At 32.1% G+C, this 23,734-nt stretch overlaps 1 protein-coding gene across 3 annotated transcripts; it reads left to right on the top strand.

Moving 5' to 3' along the window:
• Nucleotides 1–379: 379 nt before the first annotated feature.
• Nucleotides 380–23,567, top strand: LOC111706338 (uncharacterized). Of its 3 annotated transcripts, none has more exons than XM_023479183.1 (27): nucleotides 380–890; nucleotides 2,047–2,113; nucleotides 2,245–2,365; nucleotides 3,664–3,754; nucleotides 4,489–4,607; nucleotides 4,698–4,775; nucleotides 6,039–6,078; nucleotides 6,226–6,290; nucleotides 9,143–9,184; nucleotides 9,469–9,565; nucleotides 9,981–10,024; nucleotides 10,764–11,203; nucleotides 11,515–11,673; nucleotides 13,716–13,818; nucleotides 14,011–14,093; nucleotides 15,005–15,699; nucleotides 15,974–16,046; nucleotides 16,429–16,525; nucleotides 17,357–17,487; nucleotides 17,676–17,775; nucleotides 18,328–18,382; nucleotides 19,046–19,127; nucleotides 20,079–20,120; nucleotides 20,600–20,705; nucleotides 21,238–21,444; nucleotides 22,375–22,467; nucleotides 23,336–23,567. In XM_023479183.1, the coding sequence occupies exons 1-27, from the start codon at nucleotides 842–844 to the stop codon at nucleotides 23,462–23,464; spliced, it is 3,408 nt and encodes a 1,135-aa protein (XP_023334951.1). In that variant the 5' UTR covers nucleotides 380–841; the 3' UTR covers nucleotides 23,465–23,567. The 3 variants fall into 3 exon arrangements, with proteins under 3 accessions (XP_023334951.1, XP_023334952.1, XP_023334955.1); XM_023479184.1 differs by having other exon boundaries at nucleotides 397–890; nucleotides 13,716–13,806; XM_023479187.1 differs by lacking the exons at nucleotides 20,600–20,705; nucleotides 21,238–21,444; nucleotides 22,375–22,467; nucleotides 23,336–23,567 and having other exon boundaries at nucleotides 397–890; nucleotides 19,046–19,161; nucleotides 20,079–20,122.
• The last annotated feature ends 167 nt before the right edge of the window (nucleotides 23,568–23,734 follow it).

Genomic DNA, 23,734 nt, shown 5'->3' with positions numbered 1-23,734 from the left:
GTGCAAAAACATTTGCAACATTTTTTTAACCTAAATGTGTATTCAAGAAAAACTGAAAATGTGCAAATTCCCTTTGAAGGTATCTGTGGAAAACTCTGTGCAAAGGTTCTTTGCAAAAATTGTGCAATCTGCTTGCTTTTGTTATAGGCTTTCTAAAGAGCTGTAAAATGTTGAAATCCAATGCTGGAAATAGGTCTAAATATAGATTTAGTCTGGCGTATAATACTCAGTCAGTAGGTATAAAAGCCTAGTTAGTTAGAAAAGCCAGAAAATTTGAGCTTCCTAGCTCAAATTCTTTTTGAGTTATCGCAAAAAAAAGGTACAGGGGAATTAAATAGGGTAAATCTTTACCACAGAGAAAACTTTTTAAAAATATCTATACTGCAAGTTTTTCTAAGTACAGATTTGTTCAAACCTTGAAAGATTTTTTTATTTCTAGATATATCCCGTGAATGTGCGTGTCTATTCACCGTGTGTGTATGTTTGTCTGTATACCCAGTGCCCACGCTTATGTATGTTTGTCCGTAAACCCACGGGTGTGTGTGCGGGTACAGGTAAAAGTATGGGGGTCCAATGACTGTAAGAAAGCCGGTATATAACGGGATATTATAATCTTGTAAGGAAGGTGTAGAGTGGAGACTTCGAGCTACGATATTCAGTCTGTCCAAGTACACATCTCATCATACACTGCGCTACTCTGACACGGAGAAACCAGTGTTAAAGTCAGCACCCTGAGAAACCATTATTTTAATATGTTAATTAGTGAGGTGTAGAGTTTATGATAAAACGCGAAACAATTGACATTAAATAAATCCGCGAAATAAAAGAAGTTGTCTTAAAAATGAATTTCCTGTTTCAGTTTCTTCTCACGATTGCAGTTCTTGGAACAGGTTGGTTAACATTTTTGACGTGCGTATATTACATATTGATGGCTACTAATTTCACAGAGTTGCATTATTACTCAGATCGTAAATAGTTAAATTAAATTAAAACTATTCTTTCAGATATTACAACCTACAGTTGTCGAATTTTATTCGATGCATTCGTATATATAGTTGATATTTCATAATATTTTTCATTTTACATGATTCTAGTTTTACATTTAAGATTATTCTCTTGAAATTTCGATGGTTTTTGATAATGAAGACGACATTTTCATATTTTCCAAGAATTTTCGAAAATCCGGAGCTAGCCAGCCGTGAAAACAAGTTTGAAGCGAAATATTAATTAAACAGTCTTAAAAAATATTATAAAATACATACGATTGCATCGAATTGAATTCGACGTCGACCTTTCATTTATATTTATGAATAAAATAAAAAGGAGTTTGACCTCGGACACATCAATTGAAATCTAAGAAATTCTATTTTACTTCCGGTAATTTAGAAAGCAAGAAAGACCGGTGATATTTAAAAAAGGACAGTTATGCAGGAATCAGAGACGAAATTAAAGTCATGCATCTCAACTTTAATTTTTTTCGGACACCCTGTATTTTTTATCTTGATACCATATAATAAAGCTAGTGACATAATTCAAACATACATACGTTGAAATATAAATACATTTCTCCATCCTGTTCAGATTAAATTCCTTCTCAAACATGATGCACATTCGTTGAAATATAAATACATTTCTCCATCCTGTTCAGATTAAATTCCTTCTCAAACAAAACTTGTTTTTTTCTTAAGTTTCTAATTTTCAAGGTGAACGTTCAATGGGATTCCCCATGACACACTAACAACAGATATTAACTAGAAATAAACCACATATTTGTTAACTATCGAAATAATTTCGAAATCATTAACAAAATGTTAGAAGGATATATCACCCAGGATGATTTGCAGCATCCTTCCGGTGGAGTAATTAGTGTCCTAAGTGTTAATTACCATCCCTCCGCTAGAATCTGTATTCCCTCCGGTGGAAATAATTTCCTTCCGGTGGCCTCGAGTCCACCACTGGGAATGAAAAATGCTAATATTTTCTTCCAGAACTCAATTATCACAGATTTTTTTTCTGTCAAAAACTTTTAAAAACTTAAACTTTTAGTTGCTGGGAGAAGGTGGCGCGAAGGACCTACAGTAGATCCGGGTGTTTTCGTTATCACACATATCAAGTAAGTCCTGATCTTGATTCTGATCTTGATCCTGACCTTGATCCTGATCTTGATCCTGATCTTGATCCTGATCTTGATCCTGATCTTGATCCTGATCTTGATCCTGATCTTGATCCTGATCTCTATATTAGATCTTGTCGGAATGGTGCTGGATACTGTATACTGGGTATAGACTGTAGTGTAGATACAGACTTCATTAATGATGATTCCGGCGGTGATTGTAATAGTCTCGGAACTGCATTCAGCCCCCAGGTAAACTACGCACCTCAGCCCCCAGGTAAACTAGGCACCTCAGCTTGGAACTTTTGTCTTCTGAAAGAGACTGTTAAGGAAAAATTCGAAAGGGGGTTTAGGTTAAAGCCTAAACATTTTAGGCGTGGATTGCGACCAATATTAGTTCTATCTGATGTCCTTGTCTCGAGAAATTGATATAAAACTGTGTGAAAGTTATACCAAAACCTATAAATGTAAGATTTGGTATTTTAATCCAAGTTTTAAACAGATCATATTAAGCAAATACTCAAAGAATCTGAAAATTACGAAACAGTTTTGCTACGCTCTTATCATAATTTGAAAAAAGTACTTATTCATTTTTAATAGATATAATTGATAATATGATTGTTACGTAACCAGAATTTCCACCAATGGCCGTTCAGTATTTGGTCATGAGGCTCCGTCGGCCATCAATTTCTCGAGACAAGGACACCAGATAGAACTAATATTGGTCGCGATCCACGTCTAAAATGTTTAGGCTTCTGCCTTATACTCCCTTACATACTTAATACTTAATAGTTTCTTTAATCCATAGATTAAATACAAACAAAAGTTATAAATCATCAACATTTCCAGAGGATAAAATTCTATGCGTAAAACGTTTATAGATGATGCCGCTAATCAACCTTCGAATTTCTACCTGATTGAATATCTATGTAATTGTACAGTGATAACCAGAGAACAATAATAGGAATACAACATTATATCAATATGTAAGTGTATTTGATGTTGTTACAAGGCAAATTGTTTTACTAGACATTTATTAAATCACTATTTAGTAAAATTGGTCTGTTTACACTGCACAATTTCTGTGTCTGCATGATCATTGGACTTTATAAAATTATAACTTGATTCTAAAAGTCGTCTTCCTATTTTAGAGTTTTCTGGTTATCGCTGTATAATATTTAATGTATGTCATAATCCAATCAAAAAGCACAGGTTTGACAGATTATGTTAATTCCATTGGACTCTTTAAAAGTCAAAGTAGATTTTATTTATCTCTCTGTTTGATTGATTGTTTTGAATAAATAAAATGCTAAATTTATGAACTCATAAAAAACATATATTTTTGAATGAACAATTAGAAGGAAGGATGCAAGCTTAAATAATTAAAATTTTAAACCATCTGTATAAACAGGGTTTCCTCTACAAATTGTCTATTTAAACCATCTGTATAAACAGGGTTTCCTCTACAAATTTTCTACTTAAACCATATGTATAAACAGGGTTGCTTCAGCAAATTTTCTACTTAAAGCATCTTTAAAAACTGTTTTTAGGCCAAGTTTGTTTGCTGCAAGGAAAATCCTGAAAACTTTGAAAATTCTCCTCAAGATGTTCTCGAAGCTGTAATTCTAGAACAGAATACAGGTAGACGACAATCTTAGGATCAAGTTTATGATCAGGGTAAATATCATGATAAGAAACTAAATCATGATCAGGAACCAAATCATGATCAGGAACCAAATCTTGATCAGGAACCAAATCATAATCAGGAACCAAATCATGATCAGGAACCAAATCATGATCAGAAACCAAATCATGATCAGGAACCAAATCATAATCAGGAACCAAATCATAATCAGGAACCAAGTCATAATCAGGAACCAAATTATGATCAGGAACCAAATTTAATGATAAGCATGAATTAGGATCTCAGTCCATTTGAAGCACAGACTACACACAGACTGCTTATCTCCTTTCACAGGGTGGACTACGTAGGCCTAAGTTGACCCGGAACGACATGCTACGTTTTTACGATAGGTTTTAGAGTGCCATCTTACGGCCACTTGTTGAACATTCGGGGTTTAGTTTTACAACTTTTTACTGTACACTGTCGTGTACAGTACTTGTACAGAATAGAACATGCTGTGAAAAATATCGCATTTTTCAGCTGATAATCAATCTTTGTAACTCTCTTATCTCTGATTTGAAGTAGCGGACTGACCTGTAAGAGGTCAGGGCAAGCTGTACAGTACACATGCAGACTTCATAAAGCAAAATGGGACGGTACACCAAATGAATCAGTCCTTTCTTTGGTGTTTAATATGCCATAGAAGGATTCTGAAAATTTAAAAAAATTGATATTGAAATATTTTTTTAAGTTCCAACTATAGCAGCGACGACATCAACAGAATCATCAACAACATCAACAGCATCAACAACATCAATAGTTACAGAAGTAGTTACAGAGATAGAGACACAAACAGAAACTGTTACCAGGGTAAATACATTGTTAATATTATTATTTTTATTATTATTATTATTATTATTATTATTATTATTATTTATTATTATATGTACTACTTCTCAGATAGAAGAAAACACAGAAATAATCACTGAGATAGTTACAGAGGAAGTAGAGGATGAAGATAGCTCGGAGGAATCCCAGGTTTGAATACTATTTTTAAATTCCTGCCATAAATACTACATTTACTTCTTAGAGCTCCATTTTATTCTTAAAGGACTGTCGTCAGTGTAATCTTAAGTGACCTTTCATTTATAAAGGAACATGTTCGTTGAAACATTCATCTGATCAATGATGTGATTTATTTGATCAATAATGCGATTTAACTGATCAATAATGTGATTTAACTGATCAATAATGTGATTTATCTGATCAATAATGTGATTTATCTGATAAATGATGTGATTTATCTGATCAATAATGTGATTTAACTGATCAATAATGTGATTTATCTGATCAATAATGTGATTTATCTGATCAATAATGTGATTGATCTGATCAATAATGTGATTTGTCTGATCAATAATGTGATTGTGGAAGTTTTTTAGCTTATACTGTGTGGTTAGATAATTTTCTCCCTTTGAATCTACAGCAGAAATTCGCAATTTAGTTTAGTGAATAAAATAGTGAATTTTCAAAGAGATAAACATGAATATCTCATTCATGTAAATCATGACGACACAGTCCCAATAATTTAAATGATTTAAATCTATTTTGTTAAAACGGTAAATCTAAATTAAACAATATAGTCTACAGAGTGAGTAAAAAACGGGATTAGCGTTGATTTACAAAATACAATAAAAACTTTGCATTGAATTAATGTTTTAGGTGAAAAAATATCGAAATAAATTGAACCTTTAAAAATAATTTTTTGCATAAGGCTAATCCCGATTTTTTTTCTCGCCCTGGATATTTGTCCAAATCTTTAAGTAAAAGTATGAATTTGATCTGGGGGTAAAACGGGATGAAATTAACACACCTGAACCCTATCTTATAAGAAAATAATATACTCACATTCATAAGTTCAGATTTCTTTAAAATTCTTACACAATTATACAATTTGCAATTTTGCGAAAATTAAATTTTGCAATCTTTTTTTTTCAATTTTACAATTTAGCAATTTTAAAAGGGATTGAGTCGTTGCCTCAAACTCTGATTTTCTAATCTCTATATCTTTGCAACCCAATGTCGTATCGTAAACTTAAGATATTTTTAAACAATAAATTCTGTTAGATCCATTCATTGAAATATCAAAAGTGTAAATCATCAGGTTGCTAAGATATGGGGATTAGAAAATTTGAGGTTGTGACAAAGTGTCAACATCTTTTACGAAGGTTAAAATTAGAAATTTTATAATTTCACTATTTTACATTTTTCATATTTAAAATTTTCAATATTTTTTTTCAGAATTCAGACGCAGTTTTGGAAAGTTCCACGGATATATTAGGATAGTCAAATTTTTGTTATATATTGTTTGTTTTGCGCAGAAATATATTAAAAATAAATATATTTATTCATTTTTAAATTTTTTAGCCGACTAGTTGGGGTAGTATTGGCCATTTTAGAAAAGTTTATTTGACTATTTTTGTAACAGGGCCGAATGCTGTTAAATGGGAAAGCTGGGGGGAGGGGGTCCAAGGAAATGGGACTGTTTTTGAGGTAATTTTTCCTTTTTTACATTTTTTTGCGTTGCGAGGGGGGATGGTAAGCTGTTTTTGTGCTGAAGAATTTTAGAAATTTTTTATTTGTAGTTTTAAATGGTCTAAAATAAAATATTTTTACTTTAAATCAAAAATCAAAATACGGTAGAAAATTGAGGCCATGCCTGGTTCAAATTTATTGGATAGAAAAAAAATCTAAACATTTTTAAATAGTTATTTTTATAATCTACAAATTAAATCTATCAGTTTAATTTAAAAAGTTTAAATTAAATTTTTGTGTTTGAATAAATAATCTTGTCATTATCGGGCTTAATCAGATAATTACTATTATTTTGAGAGCATGTGATATCTATTTAAACCGAACCAGACAAAGGAATTGAGTCTTTGCCACAAACTCTGATTTTTTAATCCCAATATCTCTGCAACCCGATGTCGTACAACCTAGATATTTCAAACTCAAAATATTTGATCCAACAAATTTCTTAGTTTGAAATATCTAAGGTCTACGATATTTGGTTGGAAAGATATAAGGATAAGAAAATCAGATTTGTGGCAAAGAATCAATTCCTATCGTCCGATCGTTATCTTAAGTTTATCCATTTATCAAACTAATTCCTTCAAGATATATTCGATCCGATAAATTATTCTATATTCGATACCTTTGGAATAAACAAAATTTAATTAGAGAAAACGGTAAAAAGTGGGGTTTAGATTAACATTAAAAGGTAGATACAACATATGTAAATCAAAATTCAGTTTATGGTTTGAAAAGACAACATTTGTAAATCAATATGGTGCATGGATTCAGTTTGCAATTTAAGACATCATTTGTAAATTGTAAGTTAAAATGGTGAATTCCGTTTGCATTTTCTAAAGACAACATTTGTGAATCAAAATGGCTGATTCGGTTTTAGTTTGTTATGTGGATTCAGTTTGCAATTTGTTAAGACAACATTTTTAAGTTAAAATGGTGGATTCCGTTTGCAATTTGAAAAGACAACATTTGTGAATCAAAATGGTGGATTCAGTTTGCAATTTGTTTAGACAACATTGTCAAGTTATAATGGTGGATTCCGTTTGCCATTTGTAAAAACAATTTTTGTGAATCAAAATGGCTGATTAAGTTCCTGTTTGTAAAGACAAAATTTGTAAATCGAAATGGTGGATTTAGTCAACGGTTTAAGTAAAGACAACATTTGTAAACCAATATGATAGATTTAGTTTGCAGTTTGTAAAGAAAATCAAAATGGCTGACTCAGTTTCAAGCTTTGTTAAGACACAATTTGATAATCAAAATGGCGGATTCCATTTTTGGTTCGTAAAGACAACATGATGAGATTCAAATTATAGTTTGTAGAGAAAACTTAATCAAATTAAAAATGAGCTAGGCATTTAGGTTATGGTTAGTAAAGGCAACATTTGTAAATCAAAATGGTAGATTATTTTCACTTTGTTAAGACACGATTTGTGAATCAAAATGCTGGATTCATTTTCAATTAGTAAAGGCAACATTTGTAAATCAAAATCGCTGATTCCGTTTGCACTTTGTTAAGACAACATTTGTGAATCGATATGGTAGATTTAAGTAGTAGATTTAAGACAACATTTGTAAGTAAAATGATGGATTCCGTTCGCAGTTTGTAAAGACAACATTTGTGAATAAAAATGGCTGATTCAGTTTCAGTTTGTCAAGACAATATTTGTGAATCAAAATATGGCTGATTCCGTTTGCACTTTGTTAAGACAACAATTGTGTATCAAAATGGCGGATTCAGTTTAAAATTTGTTGAGACAACTTTTGTAAAAAATAACTAACCCACGATTCCATGAACAGAGGGACGTTAAGTTACTTAATGTTCCTAGGGATAAATAAGTAAAATAACCACCCGCTCTGCGAAATTTTCATGAAAAAACTTGCGCTTTATATTGCTCAAAAGTCGATAAAATTGTCTAATTAGCTACTTTTTTGGGAAATTAAAAAGTTCCCTCGATCAGTTTTGCTTACAGAACATTCCTCGCTACGCCCTGGATGGTTTGTTGGCAAAAATGGTCTTGGGGATCCTTAGTTAAGTAAAATTCCCAAAACTTCCCTGTAAAGTAGTTGTAATTGAATAATTAAAAACAACATGGTTTTCAGTTTGAATAGTCTGTCAGGACAAAAATTGTAAAAATTGGATCGTTATAATTTCTAATGATCCTTCATTTCGAGAGGAGCATCCCCGATTTATAACTGTACCCTTTAAACCTTTTTCTGATAAATAATGTGAAAGATATTGTTGTTTTTCTGATAAATAATGTGAAAGATATTGTTGTTTTTCTGATAAATTATGTGAAAGATATTATTGTTTTTCAGATAAATAATGTGAAAGATATTATTGTTTTTCTGATAAATAATGTGAAAGATATTGTTGTTATTCTGATAAATAATGTGAAAGATATTATTGTTTTTCTGATAAATAATGTGAAAGATATTATTGTTTTCTGATAAATGATGTTAAAGATGTTGTTGTTTTTCTGATAAATAATGTGAAAGATATTGTTGTTTTTCTGATAAATAATGAGAAAGATATTGTTGTTTTTCTAATAAATAATGTGAAAGATATTGTTGTTTTTCTTATAAATAATGTGAAAGATATTATTGTTTTTAAGCTTGAAAAGTAAGTGTTAGATTTTTAAAAGTTTCTTTTATTGTTTTTGTAGCAGAATTGTTCGAGTCATCTTTTAAAAAGTCTCATCTTGAAGATATGTGTCTACAATTCCTTTAAGTTTTGATTTGATTTGATTTGTGGTTTGTAAAGACGACATTTGTATCAAAGTGGAAAGGATAATTTTTCACTGGATTTGTTTCAGGTTGAACTTGGAGCATCTGTTATTGGTTCCAGTGCAGTCAAGGTATGGATGGAAAGGTGGGGTGGTAGATTTAAATTAACGCATACAAACAACCAGTGTGAAGTTTTTTTTTAAATGGATGAGTAATTGTTTTTTGTTTTATTATACGAATTGAGTATTTTAAAGGTGAGTTATAATTGTTTATTGTACAGGGTGAGTTGCAATTGTTTATTATTTAGGGTTAGTTATGATTATTTATTATACAGGGTGAGTTATTATTGTTTATTGTACATGGTGATTTATAATTATTTATTATACAGGGTGAGTTATACTTGTTTATTATACAGGGTGAGTCTGAAGTATTGAAACCTGGAATAGTTTTGGATTCTCCTTCACCTCCAGCTTCACCTCCAGCTCTCATAAACTCTGTTGTTTCTGCCGGAGGAATGAATTCTATCCTTAAATTGAATTTTGTAAAAAAAAAATTTGGTAACTTAACAAAATTAAGAAATTCTTTTCCTTTGGGAGCATAAAACGTTTTGCCTTATATTGTCTGTGAGTACTGTACAACTCCTTATATTGTCTGTGAGTACTGTACAACTCCTTATATTGTCTGTGAGTACTGTACAACTCCTTATATTGTCTGTGAGTACTGTACAACTCCTTGAAAGTCTGTTCTGTTCTTGAAAAATGTGATTATTTAAGAGATTAATTCCGATGTCATCTTCAAATAGGTTTAAAGATTTCTGTGTTCAAGATTATTTCAAACAATATCTAATATCTATCAATCTAATTTTACAAATTCAGAAACTTTCTGTTAAACTGTTAACACAAATATTAGAATAAGATAATTCTTTAGTCAGCTTCCAAAACCACTTGGAGACTTTAGGAACCGCGGAACAGGTACTTATATGGGTTTGGATTAAATAAAACGAAATGCATCAAAGTACATATAGATATTTATAAGAAACTAAAAAATAATCCTATATTAACAAGGTATGCCTATATTAAAAAATATAAATATCTAACAGAAACACTTTTTAGTACAATAAAACGATGTGTAGTAGGGTAAACGTTTAAACATACTTATTTTAATGTTCACGCTAAAAAAATCAGTCTCCTACAAGGATGCTAAATTATCAATTTCTATCCCGCTTAAAGGGAAGGTGACCACTGACCAGTTCGACACTTTTTGACATACAATTTTGGTACAGGCTACATTTGGTCCTAAAAATTTAGATATAAGGCTGAAACTGCTTCCCATTATGATTATTTATTCGAATCAGGATGAACATTTGGACATTCTGCAGCTTTGCTTTCTATCCAGCTCTCAGGGAATTTGACAAGGAAATATGTTTGCTATATAATATTTTCTTTTGACATATAATAGATGAGCTTCATATGTATTGCAGCATCAAAATTTGACTGTTTTTTTCATAGTTAATAAACCTAAATTTCTATATGTCCCATTTCAAGTCAAAAAACAATAATATATTAAAAACACAGAATATTTCCTCTTTTAATTCAAAGGTTTCTTTTATTTACAAGGAAGCTGGATAGAAAGCAAAGCTGGAATAGAATGTTGTCTATATTGTATTGGTTAATAGGCCTATCACTGTATATTATAATCCTCGAACTTTAGGTTGATTTAAACTATGATTACTTGGACTACAACAAAGAACAAGAAACACAGGAGACTGAAGAGAACTTGGAGAACCTGGAGAGCAACTTCTTTCCCGGCGTGGTCGAAGTTGTTGTGGATGAGATCGGAGCTGAAAGTTCAGGGATCCAGGACGGATCCCAGCAGAGCTCCGGGTTCCAGGACGTATCCCAGAAGAGCTCCGGGTTCCAGGACGGATCCCAGCAGAGCTCTGGGTTCCAGGACGGATTGTATGGTACAAACTTCGGTGTACCCATTGTACTAGAGGATGTGGTAGGAAATACAGGATTCGAGGATCAAAGTTTTGAGAATTCCTGGATTGAGGATGAAAGGTTTGAGAATACAGGGTTGGGAGAGGATGAAACTACTGGACCTACCGCAGTTGAGGATTCAGAGATATTCTATAAAAATTTTGCAATCAGGGATTTTCTCAAAACATTTTACACAGTTTACTCCTCTTAAACAGAGAAACCATAATTAAAAATAATTGATTTTCATATTTATAAGCTTAGGCTAGACTCGCATGAATATCTCATTCATTCTTGATTATAAAAGGCACTGTTGTGAATCGGACATGACACTTCAATAGTGGAGATTGGTCACTTGACATTACGTCTACAATCCCTTTCCAGAAACCCACCAAGAATTATATTTTTCTTAAAATCCAAAAGGTCTACGATAAAGGAATCAATTAGAAATCATATCGTTTAGATTTGAGAGAATTCTATCCCAGCGATGCAATCGGGAACCCAGAGTTTTATTCCGGTGTCTCCGAGTATACTGAACCCCTGTATGTTGGACAGGACCTGGAGCAGGATGAGTATGGGAACTATGATTATGTTGAAAGGACGGATATAAAGCCTACTAGACCTACTGGAGAACCTAAACTCAGGTACCAGAGATAACTTATCATAAGACTTCTAGTTTAATAAAGGGTTATCCAGTTACCCACACAGAATGAGACTTAAAGGGAGTGTTCGCGAAAAATCAAAGTGGGTATAGGCTTACGTCGAAAAATTATCGATGGTGATCGCCACTAATTTTACTTCTATCTACTAGGAGAAATTTGTGAAAAAAAAAACTCATACCGAAGAACGTAGCGTCCATACAAAATTCAGAAAGTTGCTACATTCGACTCGGATCATAAAAAAAAAAAATCCAATTCCAAACAAATCATTCAGATATTACATTCTATAATTTTTCGAAGCATTCGTTTATAGTTGATATTTCATAATAGTTTAGATTTTTCTATTATCCGAGAGTTAGTTTTAAAACATTCATTCCTGTTTCGAGGATTTTTGATAATGAAAACGACATTTTCATATTCTCCAGGAATGTTCGAAAATCTAGCGCCAGTCGTGAAAACAAGTTGTAAGCGAGATATTAACTTAAAAAAAGCAAAATCAAAAATATTATGAAATATCAACTATATACGAATGCGTCGAAAAATTATCGATTATTATAGGTTGTAATATCTGACTTTCTAAATTTGTATGAACGCTTCGTTCTTCGGTACGAGTAATTTTTAACAATTTTTTCCTTATTGAATTGACGCAACAGAAAGAAGTAAGATTAGTCGCGATCACGACGATCACCATCGATAATTTTTCAACAAAAGCCGTTTAAATGATGACCTGAAACTCTTTCGAAAAGTCAATCTAAAGGTTAAATTTAATTGTGATGCCTTGAACATAGCTTTTAACGGAAAAACTGACAAATTTAACAAAAATCACATAAAGTCCGTACAGTTGTCTCTGAGATCTCATTCTTTGTAGGCAAACCTGTATATTATTTGTTACAATTACAGTATTATAGTGTGTTACATTTTTTACATCTCAAACTATTGGGAATTTTAGGATCATAAATATATAAAGGTGTACTGCTGAGAAATTGTCTGGTATAGTGTGTAAGATCTCATGAATATATAAAGGTGTACTGCTGAGATATTGTCTGGTATAGTGTGTAGGATCTCATGAATATTTAAAGGTGTAGTGCTGAGATATTGTCTGGTATAGTGTGAAAGATCTCATAAATATACAAAGGTGTACTGTGAGATATTGTCTGGTATTGTGTGTAAGATCTCATGAATATATAAAGGTGTACTGCTGAGATATTGTCTGGTATTCTGTGTAAGATCTCATGAATATATAAAGGTGTACTGCTGAGATATTGTCTGGTATTGTGTATAAGATCTCATAAATATATAAAGGTACTGCTGAGATATTGTCTGGTATAGTGTGAAGGATCTCATGAATATTTAAAGGTGTAGTGCTGAGATATTGTCTGGTATAGTGTGAAAGATCTCATAAATATACAAAGGTGTACTGTGAGATATTGTCTGGTATTGTGTGTAAGATCTCATGAATATATAAAGGTGTACTACTGAGATATTGTCTGGTATTGTGTGTAAGATCTCATGAATATATAAAGGTGTACTGCTGAGATATTGTCTGGTATAGTGTGTAAGATCTCATAAATATATAAAGGTGTACTGCTGAGATATTGTCTGGTATTGTGTGTAAGATCTCATGAATATATAAAGGTGTACTGGTGAGATATTGTCTGGTATAGTGTGAAAGATCTCATGAATATATAAAGGTGTACTGCTGAGATATTGTCTGGTATAGTGTGAAGGATCTCATGAATATTTAAAGGTGTAGTGCTGAGATATTGTCTGGTATAGTGTGAAAGATCTCTTGAATATATAAAGGTGTACTGCTGAGATATTGTCTGGTATAGTGTGTAGGATCTCATGAATATATAAAGGTGTACTGCTGAGATTTTATCTGGTATTGTGTGTAAGATCTCATGAATATATAAAGGGGTACTGCTTAGATATGGTTTGGTATTGTGTGTAAGATCTCATAAATATATAAAGGTGTACTACTGAGATATTGTCTGGTATAGTGTGTAAGATCTCATGAATATATAAAGGTGTACTGCTGAGATATTGTCTGGTATAGTGTGTAAGATCTCTGGTCTTGATGATGAGAATTATCCTTCAACAGTTCAGCTGAGAGATAAAGAAAGGCCCGAGGTTTGGTTTAAAGATTTATTTTCTCAATTCTTTTTTTTATTCAAAAAATATATCGTGTACATAAAAAAATTTTTCAACAATATCTAAAAACGTATTAAAAGAATATTATTTTTGACTTGAAAGCTTCGAAATACATTATTTATAAAATTTTTTTTGACCTCCCTTCTTTCCTAACCTCGCTATCGACATCAGAGTGAGGATGTAAGAGAGCTGAGTTACAGACCGAAGAAAAGATCAGACGATGAACCAGAAAAACCGGTTTTCTATCATCATAGGAAAATTGCTTATTGAATTATAAAAGAAGATGTTCACTGTTCAGCCATTTTAAATATTTGGCATGCTTTTGTTTCCAAATTGCTGATCCTTTTAAACAAAAGGAATTAACTTCAATATTAACCAAAATCTGTTAAAACCCTTATGTTCTGAAAACACAAATCTCAACTGTTGGAAAATGAGAGATTAATAAAAATAACATAATCTCTGAAAGGTTTATCAAGCAAAAAAGGAAGAGAAAAGATTAGGACATTTTTCATTTGTTCAAGTACAATAGGTGGCAACAGAGAAATGAACCAATTATACAAACGAAATTGTCTCACATTCCAAGATTAAAAAAAGTGTTAAAACAAAAACTGAAGAACACAAAAAATTGAACTTTTTTCACTGTAAGGAAAGCACTTTATTCTAAAATTATCACTATAATTGATAATTTTGTCGGACACAAACTGAATTGACACTTGCGACGTCAGAATACAACTGTACTGAGAGTGTACAAGAATCTATTTGCAAAAAAATCAGTGAATCTTAAAGAAATTTTTATGGCCTGGATCCTGATCCGGATCAATAATTTTTACAGGGAATATCCAGGATCCGAATCCGCTCAAAATTTAATGGATTCTAATCACTGTAAATAAAAAATTTTGATTTTTTTCTCGGCATTAAGCAGTAAATACTTGAAATATTTAAGATTAAACTTTTACTTTATGTAGAAGAGCGCAAATAAGTTGAATTTAGAGTAAAATAATTTTAAAAATGCTCAAAAAAGGTCTTAGAATTTGCACTTTAAATTACTCCTCCAAAAACTAGCTTTACCACTAAAAAGGACGCCTAAATAAAAGAATTCAAAACCCAGAATATGTAAATCTTTAACACATTTTATCAAATTATCAAAAGCAATTATTAATTAAAGGCCAGCTAGCCTAGAGAACATAGAACATAAACTTGTATCTCACAGCAACAAAATAGAAAACCCAGAAAATAAAACACCATCTAATACTGAACCTGAATCTAAGTCTGAATCTGAAACAGATTTTGAACCAGAATCTGAACCGGAGTCTGGAACTGAACTGAAATTTGAACCTGAATCTGAACTAACTAACATTGAATCTCAAAAACCTGAACCTGAACCTGAACCAGAACCAGAATCTAAATCTGAATCTGAACCCAAATCTAAAAATGATTCTGATTCAGCAAAAGTGAAGCCAAATAAATCCTCAAATGATGCATTGAAAAACCAAAAAGAAGAATCTGAGTTAGTTAAAGAAAAAGAAGAAGCAGTGGAAATAACTTTGAATTTATCCAAAGAAATGATGAAACCAGCTCAGGCTCCAGAAATGAATAAAGATCCAAAAGATAAACCAATAAAAGAAGTAAAAGAAGAACCTCTAGAAACTCCTGAAGACACCTCAGCAGAAACCCCGGTCAAAGATTCAGCAGAAATCCCGGTCAAAGATTTAGCAGAAACCCCGGTCAAAGATTCAGCAGAAACCCCAGTCAAAGATTTAGCAGAAACCACAATCAAAGATTCAACAGAACCTCCAGTCAAAAAATCAGCAAAGACCCCGGTCAAAAATACAGAGGAAACACCAAAAGAAGGAGAAACAGGTAATTAATCATGTTTTCAGATTTTTTTTAATGTGAAATGAAATTTTAGTTTGTGATAAAATGACTAATGACCATGATGTGCGCTTAATTGCTACTTTGTAATTTGAAAAAATTTTACTTTCACAAAACATTATTTCTTGAAAATATTATTAAGGAAACTGCCTCTTGGGATATTAGAATCTTTGGAAAAGACTCTTTTGAAACTTGCCATTAATATACAGGACGTATAATTTTAAACCAGTGTCTGATAAAGAATTAATGTCAGTTTCTTTAGTGTCCACTACATTTGCTTCATGTGGAGTGAAAGGAGGGAAATCAATTGAAGCACTGTGGGGAAAAGCTACAAGGTAATAGAATGATAACCAAAATATAAAGTAGTTATAATTGTTTAAATTCGAGATTCTTGATCTTTTAATATTAAATGGTTATATCTCTCACTTCAAAAATGTTCGGAGCACATTTTTATAAAAAGTTACAAAAAAGTGCAAATGGGCGGAATTTCTAATCAAAAGCAAGAGCAAAGACACCAATCATTTCGCTGTTAACTAGTTATTGCTAAGAATGGAAATGAACTGTGAAAATGTAATGTGTAAAACTGATTATCATCATATTAAAGCAATGCGCTGCCTGTTTTGTATACAACCTAATATATGTATGCACAGCAATGTACTGCCCGACATCGTGTACAGTTTAGTGTTTTTTTGTACACCATAATAAATTTGTTTACAGCAAGGTATTGCCTGACCTGGTGTACAGCTGGGTGTACGGTAAAACGAGCAGAACAAGTGAACGGGCAAGGATTCAGGATACACAGGCCAGAATCAAGGTAAGTCAGATGCCACCCTGATGATGTCTTTTCATGAATTCTCAATTATTTGAGCATTTTATGAAAACCGAACTGATCCCAAAGGAATTGAGTTTTTGTCACACACTCTTTTTTTTCAATCCCTATTTCTGTACAACCCAATGTTGTAGACCATCATAGATATTTCCAACAAACCGTTAAATCAAATATTCTAAGTTTAAAATATCAAAGCTTTACAAAATCAGGTTGCAAATAGGGATTAGAAAATTTTAATTGGTATCAAAGACTCAATTCTCTTGTCTATGTTTATTTATCCTAAATTATTCAAAACTAGCTTGGGAACCCAGCGCTGCTCAGGGTAGTCAGTTAGTCCCGCCGTTTACCCGCACTTTATCGTAAATTACGATTTTAGCTATTTTCCCTTTAAAAGTTGACCCACTCAATTTAGAATCTCAAAACCAAGCTAAGAACATTACTGTGGTTCTAATGAGCTCCCCAATTAAAGTTTAAGGCAAATCGGTGCAGGTGTTTATGAGTTATGATCGGATAAACAAACAGACAAACAGAGATTACAACTTTACATTTATAAATTATTATGCAGAGGAGAGCATAAATTCAAAAAATTAAATGCTTCAATGAAAAGGTATACAAATACATACTCATCCAGTGTCCGAATTTAATGAATTTGAGCCGCGTCTTAAATACGCCAAAAACCGGTTTCAATTGAGCGCCGGTTTAAGTCTTGAAACAATGAATACGATTTTAAGTGGAACCAACCCTATTTGAGCCGCGGCTTAAATTTAAGGCGCGGCTCAAATTCTTTAAATTCTGCCTCAGATTTATTATTTTAAGGGTGGGAAGGTTACCAGTACAATGCTGTACTGTTGGATGGCTGCTGTACTGGATAGTACAGGAACATTTATGTGTACTGGTACGCTACTCACCCCGTACCTAATCCTTACCTCAGCATCATGTGTTCATCAGTAAGTTTAACAAATTTATAAGTCGATTGCCTTTTAATTCTTAAATTAACTACTCGAAAAAAGTTGCAGCCAAGAATTGAATTTTATAATTTTTTTATACAGGCAGACCACTTTTTGGAAATGCCAAGATTATTAACTCGAGAATTTGACTGTGATGTTTAAAGATTGTGTAATATTTATATATCTAGGATGTTCAAGATCGGATTGAAGAATGTTCAAGTGGTTTTAGGAGATTCCAACCTAGAACTTGATCTACCCTTCGGAGTCCAGACCCATCAGGTCGAAAAGGAAGGAATAGTTATAACAATTGGCAAAAAAACTGGACTTTGCAATTTAGAATATTACTTATCAGAAGTGTGCAAATTGTTTAAAGAAACTGAGTTCTTGCCAAAAATTCTAATTTTTTAATCCCTATATTTGTGTAACCTGATGCTGTAAATCTTTGATATTTTTCAACTTGAAATATCAAAAAGTAACTTGAATTATCAAAAAGCAACTTGAAATATCAAAAAGCAACTTGAAATATCAAAAAGCAACTTGAAATATTAAAAAGCAACTTGAAATATCAAAAAGCAACTTGAAATATCAAAAAGCAACTTGAAATATCAAAAAGTAACTCGCAATATCAAAAAGTAACTTGAAATATCAAAAAGTAAATTGAAATATCAAAAAGTAACTTGAAATATCAAAGGGTAACTGTCCGGGTAGCAAAGATATACGGATTAGAAAAGTTTGTGGCCATAACTTTCTTGCTAATAATAATTTGGAGTTTTGTACATTAAAAAATAAAATAATTTTTTTTTATATTTTCACGATTTTAAAAACTATTCCTATTGACAGGGATTAGCCCATGAAAACTATGATATAAATGACTATCATCACTACCATGATATAGGTAATTAATAACAATCAATAATAAGATATTAAGATATTTTACGAACACGTGTGAGACAACATCCTTATCCGGTAATCCCGGTTACATTTTAAAACTCAAAACATCAATGTTCTTCTCGATAACTTCTCATTAAAAGGTGTTATGATTGACAACATATGAGATACTAGCTTGGGAACTCATAGTTACGCCCGCCGTTTACCCGTGCTTGGTCTTAAATTACGATTTTTCCCTATTAAAGTCGACCCACTCAATTTAGAATCTCAAAACCAAGCTAAGAACATTTGCGTGGTTCTCCCGAGTTCCCCAATCAATGTTTGAGGCAAATCGTTCAAGGGCTTCATGAGTTATGATCGAATGTGATTGGGTGAAACATGATTGGGCGAACTGTTACAACACCGGACGTAGAAACAAAAAACAAACAGAGATTAATACCTCATGAAAATAATAATTAATCAAAAGACTTGAGTTTTCGCCACAAACTCTGATTTTCTTATTCCAGTATTTTGGCAACCCAATGTTTTAGACCTTGATATTTTAAGCTATGAACTCTATTAGATCAAATAATCTAAGTTTGAAATATCAAAGGTTTACACCATCAGGTTGCAAAGAAATATGGATTACAAATATCAAGTTTGTGGCAACAACTCAAATCCTTTAATTTAGGTTTAGTAACGTTGTTAACTCCTGCTAAGCTTGATGAAGCAGTTTGCCTACTCTGCCTTCCTGACAAGAATATGAAATACGAGTAGGTTACTTCCTGACAAGAATATGAAATACGAGTAGGTTACCTCAGTTTTAGAACTTTTTTGGGGTTTATTAGGGGTTATTTTCATATAGGTAATTTCCCAAGGGCGACTTCCCAATTGACAATTTCCCAATTTTGCAATTTCCCAAGCGGCAACTTCCCAAAGGTTAGGTTAGGACTTCTGCAGGCTAGGATGGGCTAGGGGTGCAAGCGCTGCAGATAGAAAAGGCCAGGGGGTTGATAGATGTGGTTAGGACAGACTTGGGAAGTTGGAGTTTGGAAAATTGGAAATTGTAAAATTGGGAAGATTACACTTGGGAAGTTGCCGCTTTGGAAAAGGTCTTAGGGAAATTACCGAACATCTCTTAGAATTTTATTGCTACTTGATTATGTTATCCTTTATCATCCTTTACAAGTTAAATAAAGTTAACTTGTAACTTGTAGGTTAGTTCAGTTTATAAATTTTTGGGAATTTTATTGCTACTTTATCCTAACACATTAAACGTATAGCTGATTTGATCAGTTTTGAAACTTTTTAGGGTTTCTTAGAATTTTATGGTTACAACATCCTATTATCCTTTCATATTAATGGCATTAAACGTGTAGCTGTAGCCTTGTAGCTTACTTAGATTAAACGTTTATTTGATAACTTGTATTATTGTCGAAACTTTTAAGGGTTTATTCGAATTAAGATACGTGTAGGTTACATTTGTCCTTTAACGTTTGACTTTTTTCGATGGGGTTTTAAGAGTTTTTACACGAGAAAGTCATTAACAGTTTTGTGACTTTTAATGATCTTTTTTGGGTTTGAATGATAGTAAGTCACTTAAGTCCAAGGACTTCTTAGGATCTTTTTGGAGTTTAAATACAAGTAGCTTACTTCAGTCCAGGGACTTTTAGGGACTTATAGATCCCAAATTATTTTTAAAAATGTATTTTATCTTTTTTTAGAAATATCACATCCTGTGCAGTTACTGGGTACGGTAATCCAAGGTACAGTTTATCTTAAAAAATATTTCAATAATGAATTTATAAACATTTGGTGTGATCTTAACTTGCAAGAAAGTGTTTTAAGACAAACATAACATTTCTTCCTGATTAAAGATATTTTAAATTACTCTGTCTTTGATAGGATCAGACTTTAATGCTTTCAATCGAGCATTATACAGTGGTAGGCGATTATATCAATACACCGAAGATGACTTTCGATGTAAATTTTTATTTATATCAAGCTGTTAAACAGTATGAATACACATAAACATAGAAGTCAAAAGAAGCTGTCAGTTAAAAAGCTTCTCTTTGATTACTTGTACACTTTTGATTCGAAAACAGCTTAAATAAAAAAGCCGTCTTCATTGAATTGATATAATCGCTTACCACTGAACTATAAACGAAGGGTCAATTGAAATTACGCCTACAGTCCCTTTAATCTTATTTATTAATCCTGTATTGAAATAAAATCCCAATTCCAGGTTTTCTGATGAAGATGATGAATTATCCAAGATTGAGCACTATTGGACTGATACTAGAACTAAAGGTGTACTCAGAGAAGCAAATATCAAAATAACTGAAAACCAGGTAAAAATGTTTTTATTATAATTCCGGTTTTTCAAAGACAAGGCCTTTTACGGCATGAATTTGTCTGTTATAATTGCTACATTGGGGTTACAAAAAACAAGGTGTACTCTTTTGTCTTTTGATTAACGAAACAAAAACACCACATTAAATTATCGTTTTTTAAACACCTCAAAAATTACATCACTTCTTTATGAATAAATATTAATAAGGATTGTGTACGCAAAAAAAAAAAAAAATTAAAGAAAAAATTATTGAAACCAAAGAAAAAATAATAAAAATTTTCAAATCCAAGTAAAAGGTCAGCTTTGAAACAAAAACAAACAAAAAAATTTGAAAATTTGCTTTCAATGTGGCACAAAAGAAACTGGTTTGCCTAAACTGCTTTCAATGTGGCACAAAAGAAACTGGTTTGCCTAAACTGCTTTCAATGTGGCACAAAAGAAACTGGTTTGCCTAAACTGGTTTCAATGTGGCACAAAAGAAACTGGTTTGCCTAAAACTCAAGTTTTTTGTTTATGTTTAATTGTTTAAGGTTTGTGAATCTTACATGTCAGAGAAACTAGAAAACCAGGAGAACCAGGAGAACCAGGAGAACCAGGAAAACCAGGAGAACCAGGAGAACCAGGAGAAACTAGCGAACCTAGAGAACCTTGCTCTCAAGAATGAAACAAGATCATTTCCCTTTACCACCAAGAATATTCTGTGTGGTGTAGGGGCTGAACAAGATCAAGCATGTTATGTAAGTTTTCACATCTTTTTAGAAAATGACTGACATGTTTCTCATTGATTCGGTTCTTTGCATTTTTCCTGTTTTTATTGATTCAGTTTTTTGCATATTTCCTGTTTTTATTGATTCAGTTCTTTGCATGTTTCCTGTTTTTATTGATTCAGTTCTTTGCATGTTTCCTGTTTTTTATTGATTCAGTTCTTTGCATTTTTCCTGTTTTTTATTGATTTGGTTCTTTGCATTTTTCCTGTTTTTTTTAATTCAGTTCTTTGCATGTTTCCTGTTTTTTATTGATTCAGTTCTTTGCATGTTTCCTGTTTTTTATTGATTCAGTTCTTTGCATGTTTCCTGTTTTCTATTGATTCAGTTCTTTGCATGTTTCCTGTTTTTTATTGATTCAGTTCTTTGCATGTTTCCTGTTTTTTATTGATTCAGTTCTTTGCATGTTTCCTTGTTTTTTATTGATTCAGTTGTTTACATGTTTCCTGTTTTGTATTGATTCAGTTCTTTGCATATTTCCTGTTTTCTATTAATTCAGTTCTTTGCATGTTTCCTGTTTTTTATTGATTCAGTTCTTTGCATGTTTCCTGTTTTTAACGTATGCTGCAACATTGCCTGTTGGGATTCTTTTTTTGAATTAAAATAAACTTTGATTCTTTCTTTGATAAAAAAATCATATGAAAGAAACTGGTGTTTCACCGCAATCTCCAATCTTCTAATCCTCATATCTTTGCAACCTTTGATATTTCAAATTAAAGGTTGCCCACTGTAAAGTGAGGCTTTAGATTAAACACTCTATCTCACTCATTTTTAAGCTTTTGAAATTAAAAGCCAGTAATAATGAAGATATTTAGAATAGATTTCATTTCCTTTAGAAACTTAATTCTTAAATTTCTAATTATCTCTAGGTGAAAGTTAATAAACTAACATTAATCTATCTAGGCACTGATGGATGGAGGCTCCCCACTAAGCTGTGAGATGAATGGAATCCATCATCTAGCCGGTGTTGTCGTCTTCAATTCAGGGTGTAGTCAGGTATTCAAACTAATTTATGAATAAATTCTAAAATGGAATATTTTTGTTTTCTCCTGGGTCAAAATCATACTTAATCTATTTCAAACTTTTCATAGTCAATTTTGAAATCATTATTATTTAGCGCTCAAAGGCAAAGATTGGTTACTCTCCATCTTAATGTTTTACAAAAAAAAGTGACCTAAAAATGAATGAAATTTGTATTAAACAGTTTTAAATGGTCAGAGTTGAAAACTTTAGAATGGTGGATATTGAGATTAATGCTTGATTCTCTCTTTCTCTTAATATCGAGACTAACCTAATCTTGTACAATTGTATCCTGAAAAGTGTATAAAATTCAACCAGTCAGAGTAGCGTATATGAAGCCGATACATTTGAAATTTTCCGAGCCATTTAAGATTAATATACAAAAAACGGGAGGGACTCCCTAATTTAGAAAAACCGGTTTTTGATTTTTCTCTACTATATCCAAGAAAGAACGGTTTAAGAAGAAAATCAAGTGTGTCCATTGGATACTTAGGTTAAGTAATAGGGATTAGGGATATCTCATGCAAAAGTTTTCAGCTCTGTAGACTTAGTTCTCAGTGACCCTCCAACTATAAAGTTGCATAGCTGCAAGGTTACCCTGTTAAACTTTGAATTGACCAATAATGTGCAAGTTATCCTTGCTTTCTTAGCTTTCAAATTGTGGTTTCTCTATAAAAATACCTTGCGGATTTATTATGCATGAGAAAAACGAAGATATCTTCGATCTTCATTGTTACTTTTATAAAGAATTATGAGGTTACCGTTGTGAATACGACATGCCATCCTTTTTGCATTTCTTTTTGTTATACTTTTATGTAGATACAAGATATTTATTTTCTTTCAGGGATCACATGATACAGGTATACAAGGAATCGATACAGAGATTGTTCCAAGTGTATTCTTGAAGATACAGGACTATCTAGATTGGATACAGGAGGGATACAGTTCACTTAAACCTGGGCTAACTATCTAGAGAAACATGAACAACGGATCTGAACACTCTCCACAAACTCTAATTTTAACTTTCTACCCTATATCTTTGCAACCTAATGTCGTCTACCTTTGATATTTCAAACTTTGAATTCTGTAAGATCTGACAGTATAATTTTGAAATATCAAAGGTTTACACCATCATGTTGCAAAGATCTAGGGATGAGAAAATTAGAGTTTGGTGTGAGTATTTAGTAACTGTGAAAAATATTGTAATATTAATGATTCCCTTTGAAGCTACAAATACGCACAA

The sequence above is a fragment of the Eurytemora carolleeae genome, unplaced genomic scaffold, assembly GCF_000591075.1.
Source record: "Eurytemora carolleeae unplaced genomic scaffold, Eaff_2.0 scaffold726, whole genome shotgun sequence".
NCBI classification, from domain to species: Eukaryota; Metazoa; Arthropoda; class Copepoda; order Calanoida; family Temoridae; genus Eurytemora; species Eurytemora carolleeae.
Note: the sequence above shows the minus strand (reverse complement) of the source record. Positions and strands in the feature narration are given on the sequence as shown.